This window comes from Anabrus simplex, chromosome 6 (assembly GCF_040414725.1).
Source record: "Anabrus simplex isolate iqAnaSimp1 chromosome 6, ASM4041472v1, whole genome shotgun sequence".
In the NCBI taxonomy this organism is placed as follows: domain Eukaryota; kingdom Metazoa; phylum Arthropoda; class Insecta; order Orthoptera; family Tettigoniidae; genus Anabrus; species Anabrus simplex.
The window spans coordinates 247,476,229-247,503,817 of record NC_090270.1 but is presented as its reverse complement, the minus strand read 5'-3'; the positions used below and the strand labels follow the sequence as shown (position 1 = coordinate 247,503,817).

At 40.1% G+C, this 27,589-nt stretch overlaps 1 protein-coding gene across 3 annotated transcripts in view; it reads left to right on the top strand.

The window, feature by feature from the left end:
* Window positions 1-27,589, top strand: part of LOC136876396 (uncharacterized) — a 291,352-nt gene that overhangs the window by 34,012 nt on the left and 229,751 nt on the right. For all 3 annotated transcript variants that reach the window (XM_067150337.2, XM_067150335.2, XM_067150336.2), the window contains exon 2: window positions 5,840-5,983. In XM_067150337.2, the coding sequence (XP_067006438.2) occupies window positions 5,865-5,983 (119 nt within the window). In that variant the 5' untranslated portion in view covers window positions 5,840-5,864. The remainder of the gene's footprint in view (window positions 1-5,839; window positions 5,984-27,589) is intronic.

The window sequence follows — 27,589 nt, the reverse complement described above, 5'->3', positions numbered from 1 at the left end:
AAAAGGCATACAGTTACCTTATAATCCCGAATACCGCATGGCGGTTCTGCCCTTCACGGAGAGAGGCCATAGTATTGTATAGGCTGAGGATAGGTCATGGACGATCTATGCACTCTTATCTCCTAAAGAGGGAAGACCCCCCCATCAGTGTATTCTTGTGGTGCCGACTTCACCGTGGCCTACATCCTCTCAGAGTGCGCCGATCTCTCTGGCCTGAGGCTAAGCCTCAGCCTGGAGGAAACACTCAAATGCATGTTAGCCAGTGGCGCGACTACTCCTGATCTTGTCATCCGTTTTATATGCGACAGTGGATTAATCAAGGGTATGTAAATTGCAAGTGTTCTGTTACTCAGGGAACTCACATGCCCTTTTGATTCGTTGTGATTTTGCAGCTTAATTCAATACTCTTTTGTTTTATTTTGTAGTCCGTATGTAAATATTGGTTCTAAATCTTGGTTGCGGGTCGTATTCAAGCTGTTCATTCTTGTAAATATTTACTATGTTTACATGGATTATTGAAATAGATTTGAATACGGTTACCGTACTCAATATACCATGTGTAAATGGGCATTCAGGTCTTATTGTGTTTTAGTTGCGTTCTAGAAAACAAGATTGATTTTTTCTCAATACGACTACAGTGCCATGTAAACGCGAATTGTAAGGTAATGAAATACGGCAAATCAAAGAATATGGGTAAATATGCAGCAAATATGAAAGTTGCTGCTGCGGATGCTCGATCATCATTTGTTTCACAAGCGTTGCTGGGTGCGCGAATAGCTGATCTCGCGGGATATTGTACTTTGCTAGAGTCGAGACTGTTGGTTACGGAAGTCTACCTCGCTCACATTCGAGTTCCATGTCTGTCCCGTGAAAGTGCTGTCTCGATAGTAAGCGATGGATTCAAAATGGCTTCTGCGGTCATTTGCTGTGCGTGATAAACTTAAAGTTGTAAGTGAAGCTGAAATATACAGAAATCTTGCTGTTGGCAGAAAGTACGATATTGATGAATCATGTATTCATGATTGGCGGAAGAAGAAGGAAAATCTTCTAAAAAGTAAGGACGATGGCAGAGCGTTCCGCAGGCGGAGTGCAGTGTTTCCGGAAATTGAAGAACGTCTCCACATTTTTGTGATACTAAAACGTGAGTTAGGATATGGTATTTCTGGTGAAATGTGTCAGTTGAAAGCACTAGAGATCTCAAAAGAACTCAAAATACAGGGTTTTACTGCAAGCCGCGGATGGATCCGAAACTTTTGTCGGAGAAAGTGATTGTGCATTCGCAGACGTACGTTTACGTATTTCATGTCGTCTCCCTGGGGCTTATGAAGAAAGATTAACAACCTTTCGGAGTCACATTATTCATTTGAGGAAGCAAAATTCTTATTTGCTATCGCAAATTGGGAGTGCTGACCAGACACCTATCTAATTTGAAATGCTGTTGGAAAATACAATGGATACAAACGGTTCTAAAAGTGTAACCATCAGAACAGGTGGTAATGAAAAGCAACGATGCACGGTAATGCTCTGTGTATTAGCGGGTGGAACCAAGCTCCCTCCATGTGTGGTTCTGAAAAGGAAAACACTTCCGAAAGGAAACTAGGTGTTACTGTTAGAACACGAGTCCGGCTGGATGGACAGTGCGTTAGTTGACTGGGTGAAGTGTGTTTGGCAATGTCGCTCAGGAGCTTTGTTACAAAAACGAAACACTTGTGTTGGACAGTTACCGAGGACATACAGCTGACACCATAAAAGATATGATGAGGAAAGGAAAAACTGATCTTGCGATAATTCCCGTAGGACTCACTTCTATTCTACAGCCATTGGATGTGTGCGTGAACCGGCCTATCAAAACTGCAATGAAACCGTTGTACACCGAATGGATGTCTGATGGTGATCACGCGTTAACACCAACCGGACGAGTGAAGAGGCCTAAAGTGAGACTAATGTGCAGCTGGCTCATGACCGCATGGGCATGCATTCCCAACGATCTAGTGTCCAAAATCATAAGAAATGTGGAATTTCAAATTGAGTGGGCGGTAGTGAGGACGACTATTTGTGGAAAGGTGCCAGCGACGAAAGTTCCTATGGTGAAACTTCAGGTGACAACGGTGACTTGTGAATGTTCTGAGTATTGGACCGATTTTATTTACGGCTTTTGTGATGATTTTATTAATTGTAAGCTGTTTGAATTTATATTTCTGGTATATTTGAGGAAAATTAAATAGGTATGTAAGTTATTTGATTATTTATTTTTTCCGTAGTTTGCAGAGTCAAATTTAGGATGCGGGTCTTATTTGGTAACGGGTGGTGTTTGGAATTATACGGTATTTCATAAACATAGCCTAGGTATAACCCATCCAGCAAGGTATAATATAGTAGTAAACGCAAGCTGAAGAAATAAATAGTATTATGGAAGATTTAAAATTTTAAAACATGCAGTGGATGGAGTACCTGCAGTTATAATTTAAAAAGCTAATGGACATGTCTGTGAACCATTGGCTCAACTGATAAATCAATCATTCAGAGTGGATTTGCAACAGTTGGGGCCTACCCGTAAGAGAGGGTCAGATGAATTAGAAATCTATATGAAGCAATAAGGGTCATTGCTTAATCAGATACAAAGAAAGCAATAATTTTTCTAACAAATAGTGAAATTGGTTTCAGGAAGAAATATTCAACTAACAGTGCATTGATCAAACTTTCAAATGCATTATTGCTATCTGTAGATTCAGCACAGTTGACAACTACACTGGTGTGCAATACATCAAAGGCTTTTGATTGTTGATCAAGTTTTGTTGTGGAAAATGTGAAAATATGGAATAAGTGGGAAAAACGTGCGGTGGTTCAGTCCTTACTTATAAGGATGCAAACAGATGGTCTAGTTAAATACCATAAATCAGTCTGTACATTCTCCATGGAAAAACCATTACGTTGCATTACACAGGTTGCTCTTCTATACATCGTATGTAACATGACCAATGTTTTATGAATACAACATATTCACTGCTAACCATGCTTGCTGCATTGTCTGACCATGCACTCTATCACAACAACTCGGGAACAAAGCAGACATTTCTCCAGTCTATCTGCACAGCGGCAACAGGTAACATTATCAACTAAGACGTTAGATTAGCCTGTCATTGAAAGAAAATTTGTAGAAAAAATTAAATGAGCAGCCTGGTTTTCTAATTAAAATCCATGGCGTACCACGATAATTGTTGTGCGTCTTCATAGCTAAATGGTTAGCATGCTGGCCTTTGTTCACAGGGGTCCTGGGTTTGATTCCTGGCAGGGTCAGGAATTTTAACCATCATTGGTTAATTTCGCTGGCACGGGGCTGGGTGTATGTGTCGTCTTCATCATAATTTCAGACTCATCATGACGCGCAGGTCGCCTACGGACATCAAATCTAAAAACCTACACCTGGCGAGTCGAACTTCTCCTTGGACACTCCCGGCACTAAAAGCTATACGCCATTTCATTATTTATTGTAATTCAGAGATATCATCATCGTCCTCCTCTCCCCTTATCCAGCTCCTTCCGGGTTGGGGATAGGGAAGGGCTAGGAGTGTGAAGGTAGTGGCTGTGGCTTTAATTAAGGTACAAGTGCCAGCATTTGCCTGCTGTGAGAATGGGAAATCACGGAAAACCATTTTCAGGGCTACCAACAGTGGGTTTCGAACCTACTGTCTCATGAATGCAAGCTCATAGCTGCGTGCCCCTAACCGTGGGAGTGAGCAACAGAGTGAGATTTTGGCTGTTGCCAGGTCACATGGCATGACACCCTTGTTGACACCTCTTTGGAACAATGTATTATGAGGCCGCGGATGACCCGCATCCAAAGTTAAGGAGCAGTATTTCTGTATGTATGATTAACTATCACTATGTTAAGGACTTATGACATCAGTTCTTGAAGGTACAGTGGAAAGGGAAAAGAAACTAGGAAGGAGTATTATAACAGCGCGGAATGAAGTGAAAAGGGGAAGACACCAGACTCCTTAACTACCGGTCTCGGACAGGAATAGATGGAGACAGCTATGATGTCAAGAACAATAGGCAGACATCTGATGATGATATTAACAATGCTAGTGTGAATAGTAACAGGAAAACAGAAAGTTGTCTGTTGCAACGAAAGAGTGCTTGCTGAAAAGGTGCTTTTCTTCTCTGCTGTTACAAGCTTCCCAAGATTCATGAACCTGACATCTTATTACACCCCATTATCAATACATTGGCTCTTCAACCTATGGTATAGCCAAGTGGTCCACAAATGTTTTACATTGCACACCCTTTCTCTCTCTCCAGAACTTTTACGCCCCTTGCATTCTTTCTTCCTTCCCTGCACTACTCATAATTTGTACACAAAAATGTCTCTCAAGATAACTGTTTGGGCCCATCTGTCTATTATTGTTCTTTCTGGCCTTTTCCCACTTTCCTGAGGTTGGTACTTTATAATGATTTAGCCCAGTTTTATGGCTAGATGCCTTTCCTGACGTCAACGTTATGCAGAGAGAAGTATTCATTATTCTCTGTTTTTTGGTGGATTTTGGTGTAAAGTCTTGTATTGTAAATGAAGTTATGTATCAGGACAATCACAAACACCCAGTCCTGAGCTAGAGGAATTAACCAGGCAAAGTTTAAATCCCCATTCCAGCTAGGAATTCAACTCGGGGCTCTCTGAACCCTCTGGACTGTCCTTTCAGCCAAGGAGCCAGACTTCTGTTTATTGTGTTTGATAATAATATAATAGGAGTCATGAAGTGCAGGTGGCTTTGTTGCTGACCACCCTCCTGAAGGGCCCTGCTTTGAGTAACCTACCTGTTCTATGGGGTTGAAATTTTCCCATGAAAAATCATGTGGCCTCAGGATGGCCACCCAGCTTTAAATCCCTGCCCACTTCCAGACTGAGCAAGGGTGGCAGCTTCATCCTCTGAAATACCTGAGAACAGCAGAAGATTTCTGTTTAGTAATAATAATAATAATAATAATAATAGAAAAGATTACTGATACATTGCGGAAGAGAAGGATTGCTTTCTTTGGTCACGTGACAAGAATGAGCTCTGCAAGGTGAACCAAGCAGATCTTCTACTTGCAAGATAAGAAGACAAAAGGGGCCTGGTTCAGTGAGGTAGAGAAAGATCTACAAGAGGTGGGCATCACACATGATGATATCCTGGAGCGCAACATACTTAAGAAACTTCGTACCACAAGAGTGTCCAAGAAAGGCTGAAACTGAAAACGGAAGGTGTGGATCGAAGAATGAAAGGAACAACATGGGCAACAAATCCAGGAGTACATCTACTGGAGGAGATAACTATCAATAACTCTGATATAATGGATCCATTTTGATTTTGTGTATTTGATTAAGCCTCTGACGGTAAACTGTCTGCTGCCCATTTCAGATGTAATAATTGTAATCAATAGTGTCTACAGTGTCTTGGTGTATGGGAATTTGACTGGATATATCTCAATTGAACATTTTGCTCAACCCATTTTGGAATAAGTTTTGGGGTGGTACGTAATATACTCCTAAAATCAATCATAAGACTGGTTTTTTCTAAATTATTTTTTACAGTTGGTATAGGTTTTAGCTTCAGATATTTATCACTACATGGTGAGTTTTCAGATTGTTATCTCTATTCATTTCTAGCTGACTGCATTGACTTTCTGGTTCTCATGCCAAACTCTTCTCTCATCATAAGAGGCATATACTGCTAGACGTTTCATGCTCATCTTATATTTTGCCCAATTAGTGTTCTGTCGTATTATGTGAATCACCCTGTATTTCAAACAATGCTTATCAATCAAATATTTGTAATTTTTGTTTTGTTTTTTCTTACAGAATCCTAAGGGAAAATAAAATTAAGATGGATCGCTGGAGGTCATCTTCATTTGATGATTATGGAAACCGCTTCAAGAGATCGGGATCATTTAACAGTGATGGTGGAATGGGTATGGGCCCTGACAACAAGAGAAACAGATTTGGGTAATGTATTAATTTGCAGGATGAATATGAAAGACTTTTAAAGGAAAAAGCTTATACAGGGTTTAACAATAAGGTACGGCCAAACTGTCAGGACACATTCCTCACATGGAGAAGAAGGAAATATGCCATATGGACATGGGTCCAGAAACACTTCATTCCTATGTGTTTCCCACAATTAATGTAGTATTTAGAGTTGCAGAAAATGAGTTCTAACAAGGAAATAAAGTGTTTCTGGACCCATGTCCATATACGAGGGTCGAGTCGTAAGTCATGGCAACTATTTTTTTTCTCGTGAACAGGAGACAACACGGAAAATCTAAGATACGCATTTGGAAATATAGGGCATGTACTTATGCATAGTGCCTGAAGACAAATTCTGACTGCAGGAGATTCTCGTAGGAAAGTGATAGAACACAGGCCAGGTCTCCACCTTCGAAATAATCACCCAAGGTTTCCACTGTGCGTTGCGAGCGGTGGGGTAGGCGCTGAATACCATTCGCTGCATGTGTGTCTCCAATGTGTGACACCTCTCGCCGAAATGCTGTTATGATGTCCTCTTTGTTAGCAAACCGTTGTCCCCATAATGGCCTCTTGACTTTGGGGATAAGATCGTAGTCACATGGGCTCATATCAGGCGAATGAGGTGGGTGTGGAAGATCCTCCCATCCCCACCGTTGTAAGCGACGCTGAACGATGGCTGGTGTGTGAGCTGTCGCGTTATCGTGTAGGATTATGGCGTTGTCCAAAAGATCTGGACGTTTGGTTTGCACTGCACGGCGCAGTTGGTAAAACAAAAAGGAATTGCAATAAACTGCATTGACAGTGTGCCCCTCACGCACTGGATGACACCCAAGAACACCTTGAACATCGTATGCCAGGATTACCATAATCGTATTGGGCGAATGATTTTGTCGAACCTTGTGTCTCCTAATGCTTCCCGCAGCTCTGCATGGCATTGGCGTGCATTTCTGCTGTGGAGAACTGCTATCTAGGTACAGTATATAAAATAACGAGTTTTGTCTGTACATTGCTCAGAATTTGAAAAGAATGGTATTTCTGTATCGGTCATGTCTACAGTAATAAGAAATGCACTTTTTACTTTTCTGTAATTTCTGTCTGTACGTATGTACACGCATCACGACAAAATGGCTGAAGAGAACTTAATGAAAATTGGTTTGTAAAGTTGGGGGATGAGCCACTACAATCTAGGCTATAAATCATTTTATTCATGCTGAGTAAAATGGTAGTTAAGGGCAAAGCCTAAAATTTGATTCTCAGCTATTTATAATATTAGTGGTCTTATCAATAAATACTACATAACTAAAGTTTTATAGAATTAAATTTCCGATCATGTATGTCGTTATACATTTTTACTGTACCAGCTATGATAACACAGATATTCATGAATTTTTGTTGCTAAGTCCATATCAACGCCGAGCCACGAAGAAAATGGGTTAACAGAATTTAATGAAAATCGGTATATAGAGTATAAGAATAAGAGGAATAAGAAACTACAGTCTATGCTATAAACAATTTTATTCACCCTGGATGAAATGGTAGTTTAAGGAAAGGCATCTAAAATTTATTTTTTGAATGCCTATGTTATTGGTCCTATCAAAAAGTACTACGTAACAAAAGTTACAGAGAATACAATTTCCGATCATGTATGTTTTATTCACGTTTACCGCACAGACTATGATAAGACTGATATTTCAGAGTTGGAAGAAAACTAAATGTGAATGCCTACAATATCAAAAGCTCATAACATTAATCAGCAATAAGATTATATTGACCATTGTTTGTTGTGATGTTCTTTGTCTCTTATACTGCCTCTCAACTCCGATAGATGGGATTGCTGCTGCATGCAGAGTATAACAGCCTGACTGAATATTGGCAGGAAATGCTTTCTTTAGCATGCCATTCCTCTGGTTCATACATTTTCTGTTACTACTGGTACGCAACACACTGGTTCATCATAGTATTCCAGCTATTCGATCCCTACACTGATGCTCTGTTTTGAATGAGCAGTGTGCACAATTTAGGCCTATTACAAATTATAGCACCACAATTCACCAAGTAACTCCAAATTCAACCCCGAAAACAGCCTTTTCTTAAGTTAAGATTCTTCCTCTTCACTTTTATTAAATTTTCTACATTCATTTTATTCCAAATTAGCAGTGAAGAGGGGGTTTCTCCTCTGGCTTGGAGGAAATATTTGCCTCCAAGTCAGATAGATTTTTTTCCGCCGCCAGTGTAATGAATTGAGATTTTCCAACTCCTCGGGTCCTCCTCGGAAACAGATTAGTAAAAGGGCATAGTTTTTGCCCTGGGACTCTCCACTATTCAAACACACACACACACACCCCCACCGAATAAAGACGAAGAGTGTTCATGGATCACGGTTGTCTGCGGTTTGGTCATTCCAACTCTGGAACTGTGGACTGTTAGATCCTCAGCGTAGTACTGTTTGTTAAAACTGAGAAGATGTGTGGGTTTTCATTTGATCAAGTATTTCATATGAAAGCATTGCTTTTAATCGCGCCATTCCTACTGACATCATTGTAATGACCTATGTTCATTTCAGTTGGGAAAACAATTAAGACAGTCTTTCTGAGGATGTAAAAAGGCGGGTAGAGAGTGTCTGCCATTATAATGCAATTTAATACAATCTTGCTCACAACGTGTACACTACCTAACCGAGAATTCTATGTACAATGTAGAATTCCGTAGCGAAGCACAGGTACATTCACTACTTCTAATATACGATCGTTGCTCTGCTTGTTGACTTCCATTTTCTGACGTTCTCACTCACACACTGAGCTTGAGGGCATGCTTAGACTCTCACTGTCGATTACATTCACCATCTAGTGGCATCATACGCAAGTACATACTGTACGTTTCCAAATGCATATCTTAGATTTTCTGTGTTCACGAGAAAAAAAAAAGTTGTCATGACTTATGACTCGACCTACGTAACATACTTGCTTCTTCGTGTGAGGAATGTGTCCTGAAATTTTGGGCATACGTTATTGTTACACTCTGGATAATTGCTAAGCCCTGAAAAGTTTGCTATCTTTTGTTTGAGAGTAGTCAAATCAAGGAGTTTTGATCTTTATTGACCATAGCTTTTCTGCCTGGGACATTTTTTTAGCCATATGCTACCTTGTGATTTTTCCAGTAATTTTTGTCATATTGGAAAATTATTATGAAGCGCCTATTAACATATTTAAACTTTATTATATTCGAAGTGTAGAAATGCACAAAGACATCAGAAACACACAGATAGGCTTTTCCTCCTCCATATTTTCATCGGTACTTCCGGTGGGTGTGATACTGTTCAAAGTATAGTCCTGGCTGCTCTTTGCAGGTTTTGCAGAAGTAAACTGTCCCAGCAACAAATTGGTATTTCTGCAAACCTCGCAGTCTGTCGATTTCCCTAGGGGATGGGGATAAAGTATGATGTAGCTTGTCATTTAGTTGCACTTTGTCATCTACAGGGTGTTCTAAAACTAGACGGCAAAAATTTAGGAATCGATTCCTCTCATGGAGAAAATAAAAAAGGTTATGACGGCATGGGTCCGGAAACGTATGCTTACAGATTTATTCAAACTTTTGTACATTTACACCGTGGATCTGTAATGGCTGCTGAAACACTTTGAGTATGTATCAGAGGAAATGTTCAAAGTGACGACCTTCAGCTTAAATACAAGCCTCTGCTCGTCGTCGCACGGAGTTACGTATGCGATCAAAAATGCCTGGTGTAGTGCGTACTGCCGGACAGGTTGTCACAGTGCGCTCACGTAAAGTTGTTTCATCAGGAACAGGAGTCACATAAACGAGAGACTCCACAGGTAAAAGTCCAGGGGGGTTCAAGTCATGAGTGCATGGTGGCCATGCAGTCAGTCCTCCTCTACCTATGCAGTGCTTAGGAAAATGGGTATTCAGGTACCTGTGGGCAGGCAGACTGAAATGTGTGGGAGCACCATCATGCATGGAAAACATTATTTTGTTGATGGGATGCAAGTGGCCTGTCTTCCAAGTAATCAGGCAATGCAGTACGCAAGAACGTAGGGTCCCAACAAGCAATTGCCAACAATGCCTGTCCAGATGTTAATGGCGAATCTCTGTTGATGAGAAAATTGGTTGATTACATGAGGATTTGTATCACTTCACATGTGTTGATTATGAAAATTCTGTATTCCGTCTCGTGTGAATGTCGCTTTATATGTGAACAACACACAAGGTGTGATGTTACGTGTCATGCCGCATTGTTGTAGGAACTACTGGCTGATTGTTACTCTTGCATAATAATCTGCAGGAGGCAAGGCTTGTAGACGCAGCAGATGATATGGATGCAACAGGTTTTCTCATAGCAGTCTCTAGATCGTCATGTGCGGCCTATTCCTCTGCAAGCCTAACCTCCTAGTGCTGATTACAGGACTTTCATCCACAGCGTTGAGTACAGCTTCGTCCTCCTCGTACTACTTGAATGTCCCTCTGGTTCCTGGCGGACGTGCAACACTCCCTTGTTCACAGAGGCAGTGATGGATTCCTTCAAATGTCTTTCGGTCCGGCAGTCTGCGCCTTGGGTATAGTTCCTGATACAAGCGACGTGCCTTCAATGTATTACCATCTGCCAAACCATACATGTAATGCAAGCTCTGCGTTCTTGTACGTGAGAACTTCAGAGCGGCCTGCAAACCACAATTACAATTACTGTTAAAAAACAAAAAAACAAAAAAACAAAAACGGACACCAGGCACCAAATCACATACAGCTACTTAACGTAAGCAGACTGCAAACCACTATCACTGATCACAGATACGAGTTGTGTTAAACAGACTGAAAACCACAAACATGTTATCGGAAATGGCTAAGCTGAAAGATGACTGGATATTATTTTTGAGAGCTATGGTATTTTAAGACTCACATCAGATTCATTCATAACATGATTACTTATGTAACAATTGTAACCGGTGTCTCCAATTTTTTTGCAGCAAACAGGACGTGTAAATTATTACCAACATTAATTTGTGTCACAAAGTTTGAATAAATCTGTCAGTATACTTTTCCATACCCATGTTGTCGTAACCTCTTTTTGTCTCGTCTCTATGTGAGGAATCCATTCTTAAATTTTTGCCGTTACGTTTTGGTGCACCTTGTATAGTGGAAGGCCTGCCTGTTTTCTCGTTCTGAGTATTTTTGATGTTCCCTACAAGTTCTGTAACTAGGTTTTTCCAGAACTTAGATGGGCTGGTTATCTTATAGGGCAGGAAGGTGTTCATTTAGGATGCCTCCAGGAGCCAAAAGATACAGACATGGTAGGCTGTACTAGGTAATGCTACTAGAGTTATTTATGTGAAATGTCTATTGTATATTGTAATTAGCAATGTAAACAATTTGAAATTTTTGCGTTTATTTATTCATTTAATCCTCCAGCAGGTGTGCCGACAAAAATAACATGAACAGGCATGTGGTAGCTACCAGCTTAAATATGTTATCCTTCCTAGCATGCCCTAAAAATAACTTCCAAGATATTGTATTTGTGAATAAAAACAATGTTCAGACAATGACAGTTTATGTACAATATACGCAGTAAATTATATCCATACAGTACCGAAGCAACAATGGATTGAAAAATTAGCGTTCATGTATAAGCAATATGACTTGATGGAAACTCATCATCATTTCCCCTTATCCAGCTCCTGCCGGGTCGGCGTATTTATGACACTTCTTCATCTTTTTCTTTTCTTCCACGATCTTGTCCCAGTCTAAATTTTGTCTTCTTATGCCGCTCTTCACTGATTCAATCCACTTTGTTCTAGGTTGTGGCGTTATAAAATATTTTATCAGAAAATGATATGTTTATAGGAATGGGGAAAACGAAGTATAATCACAGCACAGGTAATGATAATGGGATTGATCCACGGCACAAGGGATTATGAAATGGTATTTATTTCGAGCAACTCAGTACCTAGAGCATGCAGGTGTCATTTTGCTGGAGGGAACTTATCAGACCGCGGAAAGACGTATGTCCGATACCAAAACCAATAATTCTCGTTAGATAATAGCGACACGTAAACTATAAGATATTCCTTTCTTTTTTTATCAGCAGAGTCGTGAAGCTTCGCCGGACCGACCAAGAGGGTTGTCCGTGGTACGTGCAATGTCAAAAAAAGAGAATAGAGGGAAAAGAGCATACAACAGACAAGATTTAAAGAAAAGGGAATCAATTTAAGTAAGTTATATTTTTACCATAAACAAGAAAAAAATGCAAACAGAAGGATTTGAGAACAGGCACAGTCCTTTTACAATTAAATACAATCGGAATAGATCTTGACTAGAGATTTCTACCAACAGCACCAAGGAGTCTCTGCAAAACCCAAGACTTGTGATTGATACAGAACCACAATTTATATTTAGTGAACTACCACTCTTAGCAAGAAGGGTGTGTTAATAACAGTTTCTTAATACTGATTCAAAAGCCACACTTACGATTATTTAACAATCTGAAAAAAAAGAGTAAGCAAAATAGAGAAATAGAACACGTTAAAAAAAATAGGAGTCAGTACAGCGGAAAGAAAAGAGAGGAGACAGGCAGAGGAAGGAGGGAAAGGGGGGATTCTTTTCAGGCTGCTTAAACCCTATCAGTTAACAGTGAAGGGCGACCGGTGCATTATCAAGCAAGAGTTCATGGCAACACTCCTAACATTTGCCCAGGTATAGTCCACCATGTGAAATTGAAGATTAATAAAGATATCCGTCTGAAGGATTTTAGTTAGAATCAAAGCTAGAAGGGCATTAAATGATCAATAGTTCAGTCTTTAAGTCTCGATAGAAACACCAAACACGAAGAAGTTAAAACGTGCTCACCCAGTCTTTACGACGATTTTCCATGCAGCATTTTCAGAATGAGAATTTAAAATATCTCAACGGACCAGCCGCCTGCGAAATATTCTGCTCTCTCCACTCAGGAATAATTACTCTCGATGTCTGACTGGCGAAAATAGGCAGGAGCACGCTTATATAGTTGGTAGAAAGGCGAGTCCAGAAGTTACTCGAACATGGAGTACGTGAGCGTGACGTCACAGCGGAGATGAAGCAGTGGAGTGGAGCACAGTTAGTGAACAGCTGAGTGAGCATGCAGATGGTGAGAATATGGCGACAGTAGAAAGCGGAGGTTGGCAGACGGTAAGAAGAACAAAGTCTTGATGTAGTAGAGAAGCCGTAACAAGGTCCTCTTGCTCTCCAGCCCTCGCACTTTGCTTCCAGGATCTGTCTTGGAATTCTATTCTCCTCTATCCTCATTACAGGTCCAGACCAGCTTAGTATATTGTTTTCAACTCATTTAGCTTTCCTACCCAACTTCCTTCCCAACATTTTTATTTCTCACTGTCCTTCCTTGTCTTTCCTATCATACTTCTTAGGAATTTCATCTCACTGGCTTGAATTCTACTCTCTTGCCTGCTAGTCAAAGTCCAAGTCTCAGCTGCAGAAGTCAGTATGGGTACATAGTACATTTTGTAGATTATCTCTTTACTTTTCCTTGGTACTTCTTTGCTCCAAACAAGTTTTCTTACACTTCGGTATAATGCATTACCCTGCTGTACCCTCCTGCTAATCTCCATGTCCACCCTAGCGTTTTGCATTAATTCACTTCCTGTGCATTTAAATCTGTCTACAATTTCCAGGCTCTGACTTCCAATTTTCATAGTGCCCTTTCCTTGCCTTACCTTCGTCTTGCTTTTTTCTGTACTGATTTTTACTGGGCGAGTTGGCGTGCGGTTAGTTGCGCAGCTTTGTGCTTGCATCCGGGAGACAGGGGTTCGAATCCCACTGTCGGCAGCCCTGAAGGTAGTTTTCCGTGGTTTCCCATTTTCACACCAGGCAAATGCTGGGGCTGTACCTTAACTAAGGCCACGGCCCTTCCTTCCCACTCCTAGGCCTTCCCTATCCCATCGTCGCCATAAGACCTATCTGTGTCAGTGCAACGTAAAGCAACTAGCAAAAAAAAAAAAAAAAAAAAAAATTACTGATTTTCATGCCATACTTCTCAATTTTTTCGTTCAGCACATCAAGTTGTTGTTGCACCTCTTTGCTGTTCTTTCGCCAGATCACATCATCTGCACATAGCAGTATCTTCATCTCTTTATCTCCATAGGTTTCCTTTGTTTCCTTTACAATTTCATCCATGATCATAATAAAGGAAAGAGGTGACAGCACACTCCGCTGTCTTAGTCCAGTCTTATTCCTATACCATTCTGTCCACTTGCGGTCAGTACTCTGCTAACACAGTTGTACATTGCTTGCACCATTTCTACCATTTCTCTTCTGAGTCTCTTTTTAACCATGGTTTCCCAAACCTTCTCTCTGAGGACACTATCATATGTCTTTTCTATATCTATTAAAGTCACGACCAGATCCCTTCAATATTCCCAGTTTTCCATCAGCTGTCTCATGCTGAAGATTGGGTCTACAGTAGATCTTCCACTCATGAAGCCATATTGTTCCTTTTGTAACTCTCCTTCAATCATTCTTCTCATTTTTCTTTTTAATATCCTTTCCAGTATTTTAACTACCTGTGACATAAGTATGATTCCTCTATAGTTACCACAAATTTTCTTGTCCCCTGTCTCATACACTGGTATTATAGCTTTTTTCAAGTCTTCTGGTACACATTTGTGTTTCCACATACACTTTAGTAGTTGGTACAACCATTGCATAAGAACAGGTCCAGCAGCCTTTATCATTTCCACACTGATTTCATCCATCCCTGTTGCTTTTCCCATCTTCATCTTTTGTACTGCTAACTCCACCTCCAGCATTGTTATATCCTCCTCTGTTGGGTTCTCACACTGTATTGCTTCTGTCTCTCCTGTACAGTTGTTCACATTCAATAGCTTATCCAAATACTCCTTCCATATTCTGTTTATCTCTTGTGGGTGTGTTAACAATTCTCCATGTTCCTTTTTCACTAGCTTTGTGATTACTCTTTCTGTCCTCTTACTTCTTGTAAGTCCATACAGCATCCTTTTACTGCTACATACATCCATTTCCATTTTTTGTGTAAATTCTTCCCAACTCTTTTCTTTTCTTCTCCTACCACCTTCTTACATCTCCATTTGTTGTTGAGATACTTCCTTTTGCTTTCTTCTGTTTGATCTTGGTTCCATTCTCGCCAGGCTGTCTTCTTTTCTTTCAACTCTTGTAGATGTGCTGCCACAAGCACTCTCTACTGCATTAACAAATGCCTTTTTAAAATTGGCCCATTCCTCTTCTACATTTTCCACTTCAGTAATGGGATTTGTTGCTTCAGTCTCTCCTGAAAATCTTCCTGTACATTTTAGTCTTTCTATTTCCTTACTTTTATTTTGCTTTCTCTTATTTCTTAGTTTTTCCTTTTTTCCCTACAGTAATTTTGCCACCACAGGGGAGGGGAAACCTAGGCACACGTGACGCTCGTATTGCAGAACCTCACTCGCTTATCGAGTTACAATTTATTTAAAATGTTAGCTCGTCTTGCAAAACACTCGTAGACCAAGTTACTCGCACTCCGAGGTTTCACTGTATTAGCATTAATTTTCTTTACGCACTTCGCTAAAAGTGCACATTTGGTATTTTTTCCTGAAACTTTCAGCCTCCTGCCGGCCCTGTGGTGTAGTGGTAGTGTGCCTGCTTCTTAGGCGAAGGCCCCGGGTTCGATTCCTGGCCAGGTTAGGCATTTTTACCTGAATCTGAGGGCTGGTTTGAGGTCCACTCAGCCTACATGATTACAATTGAGGAGCTATCTGACGGTGAGATGGCGGCCCCGGGCATGAAAACCAAGGATAACAGCTGAGAGGATTCATCGTGCTTACTGCACGCCACCTCATAATCAGCAGGCCTCTGGGCTGAGCAGCAGTCGCTTGGTAGGCCAAGGCCCTTTGGGACTGTTACGCCATTTTTTCAGTCTTCTGACACTTCGAGTGAGGATAGGATTTTTCGTATGTTTTAAACTTTTCCAGTTTAAATGGTCCTGAAAATCCGAGTACAACTTTAGAATGTTTGTCGGCAATACTACGAAAGTTACTGCATAATTTACACTTCGCAGTTCCTTCTTCATAGCACAGCCACAGTAGTAAATCAAGCTACGATTCTCTGCATTTTGTATCATTCACATACTTCTCTGAATCAGTAACATTCAACTTGCATAACAATGTAACCAAACCTTCAAAATCAGTGTAGAGTCTGCTATTTTTCGCAATATGATAAGAGTACACTGTTCTTTACTCGCATCAGTCAATTTGTGCGGCTTTGTTCCTTTCATTTTGCAGATTTTCTCAAGTATAACACAGGAACGTACAATACACCAGTGTTAAATGGCTTCCGATTTCGCGGGTTTCGATGTCTGATGCTACGTTGTCAGTTTTCCATAAACGCATAGGAATAAAAACAACCGTGTTTCTAAACTGCAAACCGTTCAATACCAACATACTGTAATTAAATTAAAAGCATAAATATTGTTTGGTGAAAATACAAGAATTGATAAACACTTCATTCCGTATGTTCTAAATGCAAAGAATGAATTCCATGGGAATTTATCAGCACTGCTTTGGCGGCAATAGTTTAGGAACGGCTAGTCACGGGAAGGAAGGTGGTAATGTATTGTTTGTGGAATTATTTAAGGTAGTAGTTCTCTGCATTTCTCCACAACTCTGGTCTGATCTTTGTACTTGGCTACCGAAAGCTGATCATCTGTAATGGAACTCGATGTGTTACGATATGTCCGCATGAAAGGATACTTGTTTGACGGGTTACAACGATGTCTCCCATGACCGCTAGGCAGCTCCCGCGCACAACTGAAATGTCTAATTCCAAGGTACAAAGAGCAATTACAGAATTCAAGACTGCCGAAAGCACTGAAAATGTTAATTGCACATATTGGAATATATGAGCTACAGAAAAAAACGTGAAACAACACATGACTTGTTACTTTGTAAAGTGGTGGGAACGTACATGTAAGGGAACTTCGGAATTCAAAAAATAAATTTTCAGAACCAAATTTGAAAATTCAGGCGCCAGGTAAAAATTTTTAAGCGCCATGGCGACTGGGCGCCCAGTATTTTTCGACCCCTGGTCAATATCCTAACCCTGACAGACAAGACCGAGGAGCTGATAGTGTTCATCAAATAGAAGGATGTAGTCATCCTTGGTCTTAGTAAAACAAAATGGTGAGGAAGAGAGGGGCGGGGGGGAAGGAAACAAGGAAGGGCACAGGCTGTTTTACAGTCGAGGAAAGCATGCAGTAAATGGATAGGTATGATCATTAGAAAGGATGTCCTGGAATATAAGGAAGGGATGAAGAAGATCAATGACAGGAATACGAGATATCTCCCAAGTATATGCTCGACAAACTGGAAATAAACAATACAGAATAATTCCCTGAAGAAATGGAGAAATACGTAGAGGACAAGGAAGTAATTAATTATAATGGGAGATCTGAAAGTACAAGTGCGAAGAGAAGAGAATCTGGAGCCATATGGATGTGGCAACAAGAATCAATAGTGGGTTTGTTTCCCACTGTTGACAGCCTTGAAGATAGTTTTCCATGGTTTCCCATTTTCACGCCAGGCAAATTCTGGGGCTGCACCTTAATTGACACTACGGACACCTTCTTCCCACTCCTAGCCCTTTCCTATCCCATCGTCGCCATAAGACCTATCTCTGTTGGTGCTATGTAAAGCAAACTGTTTAAAAAACCAAGCACCAAAAAAGGGATTTATTTATTTCTGAGTATTGTCCCAATGAGCTATTAGCTCTTTACAGTTTTGGCTCCACAATTAATGGGGAAATAAGATTTAATATTCGTAATATAATATACTAGCTGGTGTACCCGTACTTCGCTACAGAATTTTACATTGTATTCAGAATTGTAGGTTAGGTAGAGTACAGGTTGTGAGCAAGACTGTATTACATTGCATAGCTCAATGTCACCCTAGAAACGCGACGGAGAAATCACTAAACGTTTCTCATTGACGACTGCATTAGGGAATTGCATTGTAATGGCGGACACTCACTCTCCACCTGCCTTTTTACATCCTCAGAAAGACTGTCTTAGTACTTTTCCCAACTGAAATGAACAAAGGTCATTACAATGACGTCAGTAGGAATGGCGCGAGTAAAAGCAATGATTTTGCATGAAATACTCGATCAAATGAAAAACCACATATTTTCTCACTTTTAATGAACAGTACTATGCTGCCGATCTAACAGTCCAATGTTCCAGAGCTGGAATGACCAGGCCGCGGAAAGCCGTGGTCCGTGAACACTCTTGGTCTTTTTTCGGTGGCGGTGGGGGGGGTCGAATAGTGGAGAGTCCCAGGGCAAAAGCTATGCCCTTTTACTAATCTCTTTCCTAGGAGTACCCGATAAGTCGGAAAATCTCAATTCACTACACTGGCGGCGGAAAAATCTATCTGGCTTGGAGGCAATTTTTTCCTCTAAGCCAGAGGAGAAACTCCCTCTTCACTGTTAATTTTGAATAAAATGAATGTAGAATTGAATAAAAGTGAAGAGGAAGAAGCTCTTTTTAAGGAACGGCTCTTTTCAGACATCAGCTAGTTGTGGTGCTATAATTTGGAATATGCCTAAATAGTAATTCTAGACCAGGTCATACTACTACTACTACTACTACTACTACTACTACTACTACTACTACGTGATCCTCTGCCTTAAGAGTGACACTGCTCATTCAAAACAGCGCATCGGAGTAGGGATCGAATAGCTGGAATACTATGATGAACCAGTGAGTTACATACCTGCTGTACTGTATCAGAAAATGTATGAAGCAGGGGAATGACATGCTAAAGGAGAAAGTTTTCTAAACTCCCCAGCTATTTCCTGCCAGTATTCAGTCAGGCTGTTATACTCGGTATGCAGCAGTAATACCATCTATCGCAGTTGAGCGGCAGCATAAGAGACAACGAACATCACCACAAACAATGGTCAATGTAATGTTATTGTTGATCAATGTTATGCGCTTTCAGTATTGTAGGCCTTCACACTTAGTTTTCTTCCAACTCTGAAATACCAATCTTATCATAGTCGGTACGGTAAAATTGAATAAAACATAAATGCTCGGAAATTGTATTCTCTATAACTTATGTTAATTGGTACTTTTCGATAGGACCAATAACATAGCTATTTCAAATTTAATTTTAGGCGCCTTCCCCTAAACTACAATTTCATGCTGGGCGAATAAAATTGCTTATAACTGAGACTGTAGTTTCTTATTCCCCGACTCTATGTACCGACTTTCATTACATTCTGTTAACCCATTTTGTCGTGGCTCGGCGTTGATCTGGACTTGGCAACAAAAATACAAATTCATGAATATCTGTGTTATCAAAGCCGGTATGGTAACAATGTATGACATAAATGATCGGAAATTGAATTCTATATAACTTTAGTTATGTAGGTATTTATCGATAGGACCACTAATAATATAAATATTTGAGAATTAAATTTTAGGCCTTCCCCTAAACTACCATTTCACTCAACGTGAGTAAAATGAAAATGAATTATAGCCTAGATTGTAGCGTTTCATCCCCCGACTTCACATACAAATTTTCATTAAATTCTCTGCAGCCGTTTTCTCGTGATGCGTGTACATACAGACAGACAGAAATTACGGAAAAGTAAAAAGTGCATTTCCTTGTTACTATTGACATGACCGATACAGAAATACCATTCTTTTCAAATTCTGAGCAATGTACAGACAAAACTCTTATTTTATATATATATATATATACAGATGTTGGTCGCAACAATGTTGGCAGTAATAATACATTTCTATATATTTGTGTAAAATAAAATCTAAGAACAGACTTCTTAAATAGTGAAAATTTTCTAATAGTCCTTAATTCACTTGGCAATTTGTTATATGGTGCTGCAGCAGAATCTGCTGTATTTTTTATTCCAGTGTATATCTGATCTACTGACCTAGTTTGATAATTATTAATGTCTTTCCTGTAGCTAATTACTGTGTTAAAGAAGATCATACATTACTTCTACACCAGCACCGAAGGCCATTTCTCCAGAGAGAAATTCCTCCAGATCAGGCAGGTTTTTTTTTAAGGTCGAGGCACAAGGGAGCAGGTACTTAACATCTGACAACTCATTGGAAAGATGTATAAATTCAACATACCAATGTCAATTTGCTTTTTAGATTACAAGAAAGCATTTGACTGTGTTTGTAGGTGCAAGCTTTGCGAAGTATTGCATGAAATGGGTGTTCCTCCTCATCTTACTGCTTTGATAAAAAGCTTATATGAAATCAACACTACTCAAGTCAAACTGGCTTATTAGAGGCCTTCAGAGTGTCAAAAGGAACGAGATAGGTTTACATTCTGTCCCTCCTGTTCCATATGTACGGGGAATACATCATGTGAAGGGCTCTGGACAGCTGGCGTGGTGGAGTGTCTGGTGAAGGAATATGTTACAGAATCTGCATTTTGCTGATGATACTCTTTTATTCGCAAGCAGTGAAGATGAACTTGCTGAATAGGGAACATGCATGGTTCGGGGGTTTAGATAAAAATATGCTAATCTGATTCAAAATTTAATGCAGAATTCAAAAATGCGATCAGAATGTACAAATAATAACTCCAAACATGATAAAAATCTAAATTAAAGGACGAAAATGTCACGTGACGCAAATACGCGATCTCATTGGTCTGACGTCATCGTACAAATTGACTGAATTAGCAGACAAAATAACACACAATGTGCTGTGAGAAGCAGGATACATTTTGCGTATTACTACTTTATGTTAGTGTCTGGTATAGTTAAATTCGAGATCTATGCATTGGATAATAATCTGAGTGGTATATTTTAGAATTAAAATGAATCCTGCGCAGACAGTGAGGCAGAAAACTTATAAATGGTGTATAGTTCCGATGTGCAATAGCACACTGCATACCACCCCAAACAAATTGTTTATAAATGTTCCAAAGACACTAAAACTAGGGAGAAATGGATTTTGGCGAGCCGGAGAAATGCTGGTGGTATCGTAAGTTACGATCTTCATTTCCGTGTTGATGTTTAACCAATAATGTAGAGTTTGAGGGATGTGTTGAATGGTGGAACATCCCTCAAACTCTACATTATTGCTGGTGATATATCGGAAAAGTGTATAGTTTATTTTTTTGAAGATCATTTTAACGTAAGTTGAATTTGTTTGAATTTTCAATCACGTTTCCATGTCAGCTGTTCTAGTGGTAAAACTTTAAATTTTAATGTATGATGCTTTAATTAAATGCTTCAGTTACACCTTGGAATATGAAAGTAATAAACAGAGCATTAATTAATGCTGATTATTAAAGTATTCTCCAAACCTAACCTATGTTTTGGGTGATCCATGTCAAGGTAATAAATCAAAAGGGTTATAAACCATATTGACAGCTCTAATTATACCAATTTATTTTGGCATGCGACAGTTATTGCCTTTACATTTGTAAAGAAATTTTGGCTATGGCTATATACTCTATAATATAACAAAAAATAGGCGTGTACATCATGAAAGAAAACGTGAATTTAACAAATGTATATATCTACACAAAACCAATGCTTGTCTGTTGGGGACTTATAAGTTAACAATGCTCAATTATAATAATTATAAGATTAATGAAATAAATAATATAATTGCACACAGGTGAAAATAGTGATGTTGGTGTTTAAAATATTATCCAATTTAGCCTAAGTTTTAGGTTATACATGCCAAGTCAATAAACCGAGGGGTAAAAATACGGGCGAGTTGGCCGTGCAGCTGTGAGCTCGCAACGGGGAGATAGTGGGTTCGAACCCCACTGTCGGCAGCCCTGAAGATGGTTTTCCATGGTTTCCCATTTTCACACCAGGCAGATGCTGGGGTTGTACCTTACTTACGGCCACGGCCGCATCCTTCCCATTCCTAGGCCTTTCCTGTCCCATCGTCGCCATAAGACCTATCTGTGACGGTGCGACATAAAGCAAAAAAAAAAGTAAAAGTCACAGTACCCAAAGACATTCCTGTATTGAACGACTAAAATGTCACCAAGACACTTTCCTTGCGTGATATGCTCAGCTTGTTAAAAGCTAAATGTAATTAATGTCATTGGCTTTACGCCCCGCTAACTACTTCTGCGGTTTTCGGAGACGCCGATGTGCAGGAATTTATTCCTGCAGGAGTTCTTTTACGTGCCAGTAAATCTACCGACACGAGGCTGACGTATTTAAGCACCTTCAACTACCACCGGACTGAACCAGGATTGAGTCTGCCAAGTTGGGGTCAGAAGGCCAGCACCTCAACCGTCTGAACCACTCAGCCCAACTTGTGAAAACTAGATGAAGTCATATTTATCTTTATCATGTTTAACTTTTTCCCTCCACCAAGATATTTAATGTTTCTCTTTCATGGGCCCCAGAAGTGGGTAGGCCAGTTGCCCCAACCATAAATATATATTTTTTCGGAAATGATAGTTATAGACCTATAGTACTATCTTCTTTCTTTCCTTCTTTCTTAATCAGTTTATCCTTCAGGTTTGGTTTTTCTCTTGGATTCAGTGAGGGATTTCACCTCTACTGCTTCAAGGGTAGTGTCCTGGAGCGTGAGACTTTGGGTATGATGATACAACTGGTGAGGAGGGCCATTACCTCTCCCAGGTGGTCTCACCTGCTATCCTCAACAGGGGCCTTGTTGGAGGATGGGAAGATCGGAAGGGATAGACAAGGATGAGGGAAGGAAACGGCTGTGGCCTTAGGTGCCTGGAGTAGAAGTGGGAAAATACGGAAAACCACTTTGAGGATGGCCGAGGTGGGATTCGAAACCCCTCTACTCAGTTGACCTCCCGAGGCTGAGTAGACCCCGTTCCAGCCCTCATACTATTTGTTTTCAACTTTCATGGCAGAGCCGGGAATCGAAACCGGGCCTCCGGGATGGCAGCTAATCACATTAACCACTACACCACAGAGGCGGACTAGTACCTATATGTTTATGTTAGTGCTGAAATCCGATTTCTTACTTTACTAATGCTGATAGCCCGAAAATGTAATGTTATTCTTTAATCTGAGAATCAGTCTAGAAGGAAATGTTGAAAGTGATGTGATTTCTATCCAGGTTCATTGTCATCCTAATACTATAAGTTACAGTACATTGCATGTATATAAAAGCTGCCACATACAAACTTTCTTCTGGTCCGCGAATTTCTGCGGCCACAAAAGTAACTATTTTTCAAGAATGATGACATCTACATATGGTAGATTGTCTGACTGTGCTGTTTTGAACCTTTCTCTGTCATTTTGAAGTTATTCTCGATCACGTATATTTGAAAATTATGCATGTTCCCTATTGTAGCAGTGTGTAGAAAATGAATCTCTTCAGCTTGTATTGGAAGTGAATTGCAGCAAAGGTGATGGTTGTTGATAGAGGAAAGAAGCTCCAATTTAATGGTCTAGATGTTAATGAATTTGTTTTCCTTGGCTCCTCGTTCAGCAGCTGCAAGAAAGAGATCAGAAGAAGAATTGCTCTTGGAAGTGTTGCTGTTGATAAGCTCCAAACGATCAAACTTGACCAAGCAATCAGTAAAAACAGAAATGTCTGGTTTGTGTTTTGTTATTTTCAGTCTTCTTCTATGGCTGTGAATCATGGACAGTTAAAGCCAAGGATAAAAAGCGCATCGACACATTTGGAATGTGGTGCTGGCGGAGGATGCTACGGATACCTTGAACGGAGAAAAGATCTAACTCCATAATCAAAGAGCTTGGTATCCTGAATCGTCTTTCCACTCTTGTTAGACGGAAAACCCTGCAGTCCTTTGGACATTTATTAAGGAGGGGGAAAAAAAAGCCTCGAAAAACTGGTTGTTCAAGCAAAAGTAAATGTTATCAGGTCATGTGGAAGAGCTCGTAGGAGATGGACGGACCGGATCAAGGATGCAACTCTTCGAGAGACAATCTGGAAAGTCGAAGACCATGCATGAGATCATGATACTCAGACATGTTATGCAATTGAGAAGAAGAACGAATGGTTTGAGGAAATAGATCAGAGTCTCTTCTTCGACCCCTAGCCCCCCTCGTGTTGGACAGTTTTCGGGACCCATAAGAAATTATTGGAAATCTTGAAAACTGATTTGGCAGTAATTCCTGGTGGATTGACATTGGCACGTCAACCATTAGACTTTTTGATAGATAAACCAATCCAGGACAGTGGTGCGAAAACTGTTGGATGGTGGAAAGTGTGCACGATCTTAACCCCCGCAGGCATGAATTCTTCCTGCAATGCCAGTAGTAGTGTTGGTGATGGTAGCTTATAGAGGATATGACTTCTTTATCTTTTTGCTGGTATGTCGTCGTTATTTATGTACTTGGTACATTAGTTGATTCATGTTTATTTCTTTTTAAGTTGTATTCATAAGTTCCTAATTTTCCAGTGTCCATACTTCAAACCTTTGTGTCCCACTTGCCTGAAGTACTCTATTTGACTGTTCAGAAGAAAACTTACACCATAATTGTATGTCGAATGATAAGTGCAAACGAGTTGAACCAATTTTGTGTATAGTATATTGTATCTCGTAAATATAAATAAATTGTAAATAAAACTTTTGTATATCTGAATCCCTTGAAAAATTTAAATATACTTTTTTTTTTTGCCTGTATTGGACTTCTGTGCTATTATGGGTTTTGCAGTTAAAAATACATTTTTCATGCATAAGGCTATTCACTGCTACACGTGGGAGGCTAGGGGTTCCAGATCCATAATAGACTATATCTTAACCAACTGTGAATTCAGGAAGTCTCTTAGGAATGTATGGGCTTTTCGGGGGATTTTTCGATGATACAGACCACTATCTGATCTCTATTGAACTAAATATCTCTAGGCCTACGATGGCATACAGGGATGCTGTAGTAGAAACTGCAAGGGAATGCCTAGGAAAAACTGTGTGTAAAGATGGGAAAAGGCGAACATCTTGGCGGAATGATGAAGTGTAAGCAGCTTGTAAACATAAAAGGAAGGCTTATCAGAAATGGGCCAGCCCCGTGGTGTAGGGGTAGCATGCCTGCCTCTTACCTGGAGGCCCCAGGTTCGATTCCCTGCCAGGTCAGGGATTTTTACATGGACCTGAGGGCTGGTTCGAGGTCCACTCATCCTACGTGATTAGAATTGAGAAGCTATCTGAAGGTGAGATAGTGGCCCCGGTCTAGAAAGCCAAGAATAATGGCTGAGAGGATTCGTCATCCTGACCACACAACACCTCGTAATCTGCAGGCCTTCGGGCTGAGCAGCGGTCACTTGGTAGGCCAAGGCCCTTCAAGGGCTGTAGTGCCGTGGGGTTTGGTTTGGTATCAGAAATGGTCGAAACAAGGGCTGAAACAGTCGGGGAATTGTACGTAGATGAAAGAAACAGAGCAAAATGAACTTGTTGTATCCAAAAAGAAGTTGTAGGAAGATTTTGGTAATAACCTGGAAAGGCTAGGCCAGACAGCAAGGAAACCTTTCTGGATAGTAAAAAAATAATTTTTGGAAGGGAGGGAAAAAGGAAATGAATAGTGTTTTGGATAATTCAGGTGAACTCATATTAGATCCCAGGGATTCACTGGATAGGTGGAGGGAATATTTTGAAAATCTTCTCAACGTAAAAGGAAATCTTCCTGGTGGTGTCGCGAACCACCAAGCTCATGGGGAGGTGGAAAATTATGTTGGTAAAATTACGCTTGAGGAAGTGGAAAGGATGGTAAATAAACTCCATTGTCATAAAGCAGCAGGAATAGATGAAATCAGACCTGAAATTGTGAAGAATAGTGGGAAAGCAGGAATGAAATGGCTTCATAGAGTAGTAAGATTAGCATGGAGTGTTGGTAAGGTACCTTCAGATTGGACAAAAGCAGTAATAGCCCGTATCTATAAGCAAGGGAACAGGATGGAGTGCAACAACTGTCGAGGTATCTCATCGATTAGTATACCAGGCAAAGTATTCACTGGCATCTTTGAAGGGAGGGCTCTATCTGTCAGTGACTGAGAGGAAGTTGGATGAAAACCAGTGTGGTTTCAGACCACAGAGGGGATGTCAGGATCAGATTTTCAGTATGCACTAGGTAATTGAAAAATGTTACGGGATGAATAGACAGTTGTGTTTATGCTTTGTAGATCTAGAGAAAACATATGACAGGGTAGCAAGGGAAAATATGTTTGTCATACTGGGAGACTATGGAATTAAGGATAGATTATTAAAATCAATCACAAGAATTTATGTTGACAATTTGGGCTGCAGTGAGAGTTGATGGTAGAATGAGTTCTTGGTTCAGGATACTTACAGGGGTTAGACAAGGGTGTAATCTTTCACCTTTGTTGTTGGTAGTTTACATGAATCATCTGATGAAAGGTATAAAGTGGCATGGAGGGATTGAGTTAGGTGGAAATGTAATAAGCAGTCTGGCCTATGCTGATGACTTGGTCTTAATGGCATATTGTGCCGAAAGCCTGCAGTCTAATATCTTTGAACTTGAAAATAGATGCAATGAGTATGGTATGAAAATTAGCCTTTTGAAGACTAAATGTCAGTAGGTAAGATTCAACAGAATTGAATGTCAGATTCATGGTACAAAGCTAGAAGAGGTAGATAATTTTAAGTATATAGGTTGTGTGTTCTCCCAGGATGGTAATATAGTAAGTGAGATTGAATCAAGGTGTAGTGAAGCTACTGCAGTGGGTTCGCAGTTGTGATCAACAGTATTCTCTGAGGAGGAGGTCAGCTCTCGGACGAAACTGTCTTTACATCGGTCTGTTTTCAGACCAACTTTGCTTTACGGGAGCGAAAGCTGGGTGGACTCAGGATATCTTATTCATAATGTACCAGGAAAAGTTGTGGGCAAAGGGCATGAGTAGGACCTCAGGGAGTGGAACTGGGTTTTGGAGCCGATACAGAGAAGGATAGTCTCGCAGAGCGAATAATAGATGGTAAATAATTTTTTTTCTTAAAACGATTTATTAATTTTTCACCCTGCGGTATGATTATTGACTCAAATTTTGCATAGAAATTAAATGTCGAAAATAATCTCCTTAAAAAAAAAAAAAAGGCATAAATATCATTGGTTTCAAAGTCTTTCATATGTGGGAATTTCCACCTAAAGTCTTTTTAAACCTAAGCACACTTTTATAATGAGAAATTATCAAAGTTTCAGTTCTCAGTTCGTCAATCTCGATATATAGCACACTTGAAAGCCTACAGTCTTTCTACTGAAATTAAATTTATCACTTTTGAGAAATTATGAAAATTGTTCACACGCGACACTGAAGTTTCACTGTTCAAAATAAATGAAAAGGTTTAGTCAGTTTGTTACTCACTTATGACAAGAACTGTTGCTACCAAATGTCGAAAGATGGACGTCTGGAATGTTCCATGTAGAATCAGGATTGGCGATGTTGACGTTCCCAATGAGGTGATGATGGCTGGAACTGGATCACGTTGAGTTGTAGCTTGTTCGGGTGATTTTCGCACACGAAAATGGTGTATGAAGAATCACAGTCCTTTCTGTACGAAATGCTATTTACAGTCGTTATTGAAACGTTCATAATCACACAGTTCACATAAA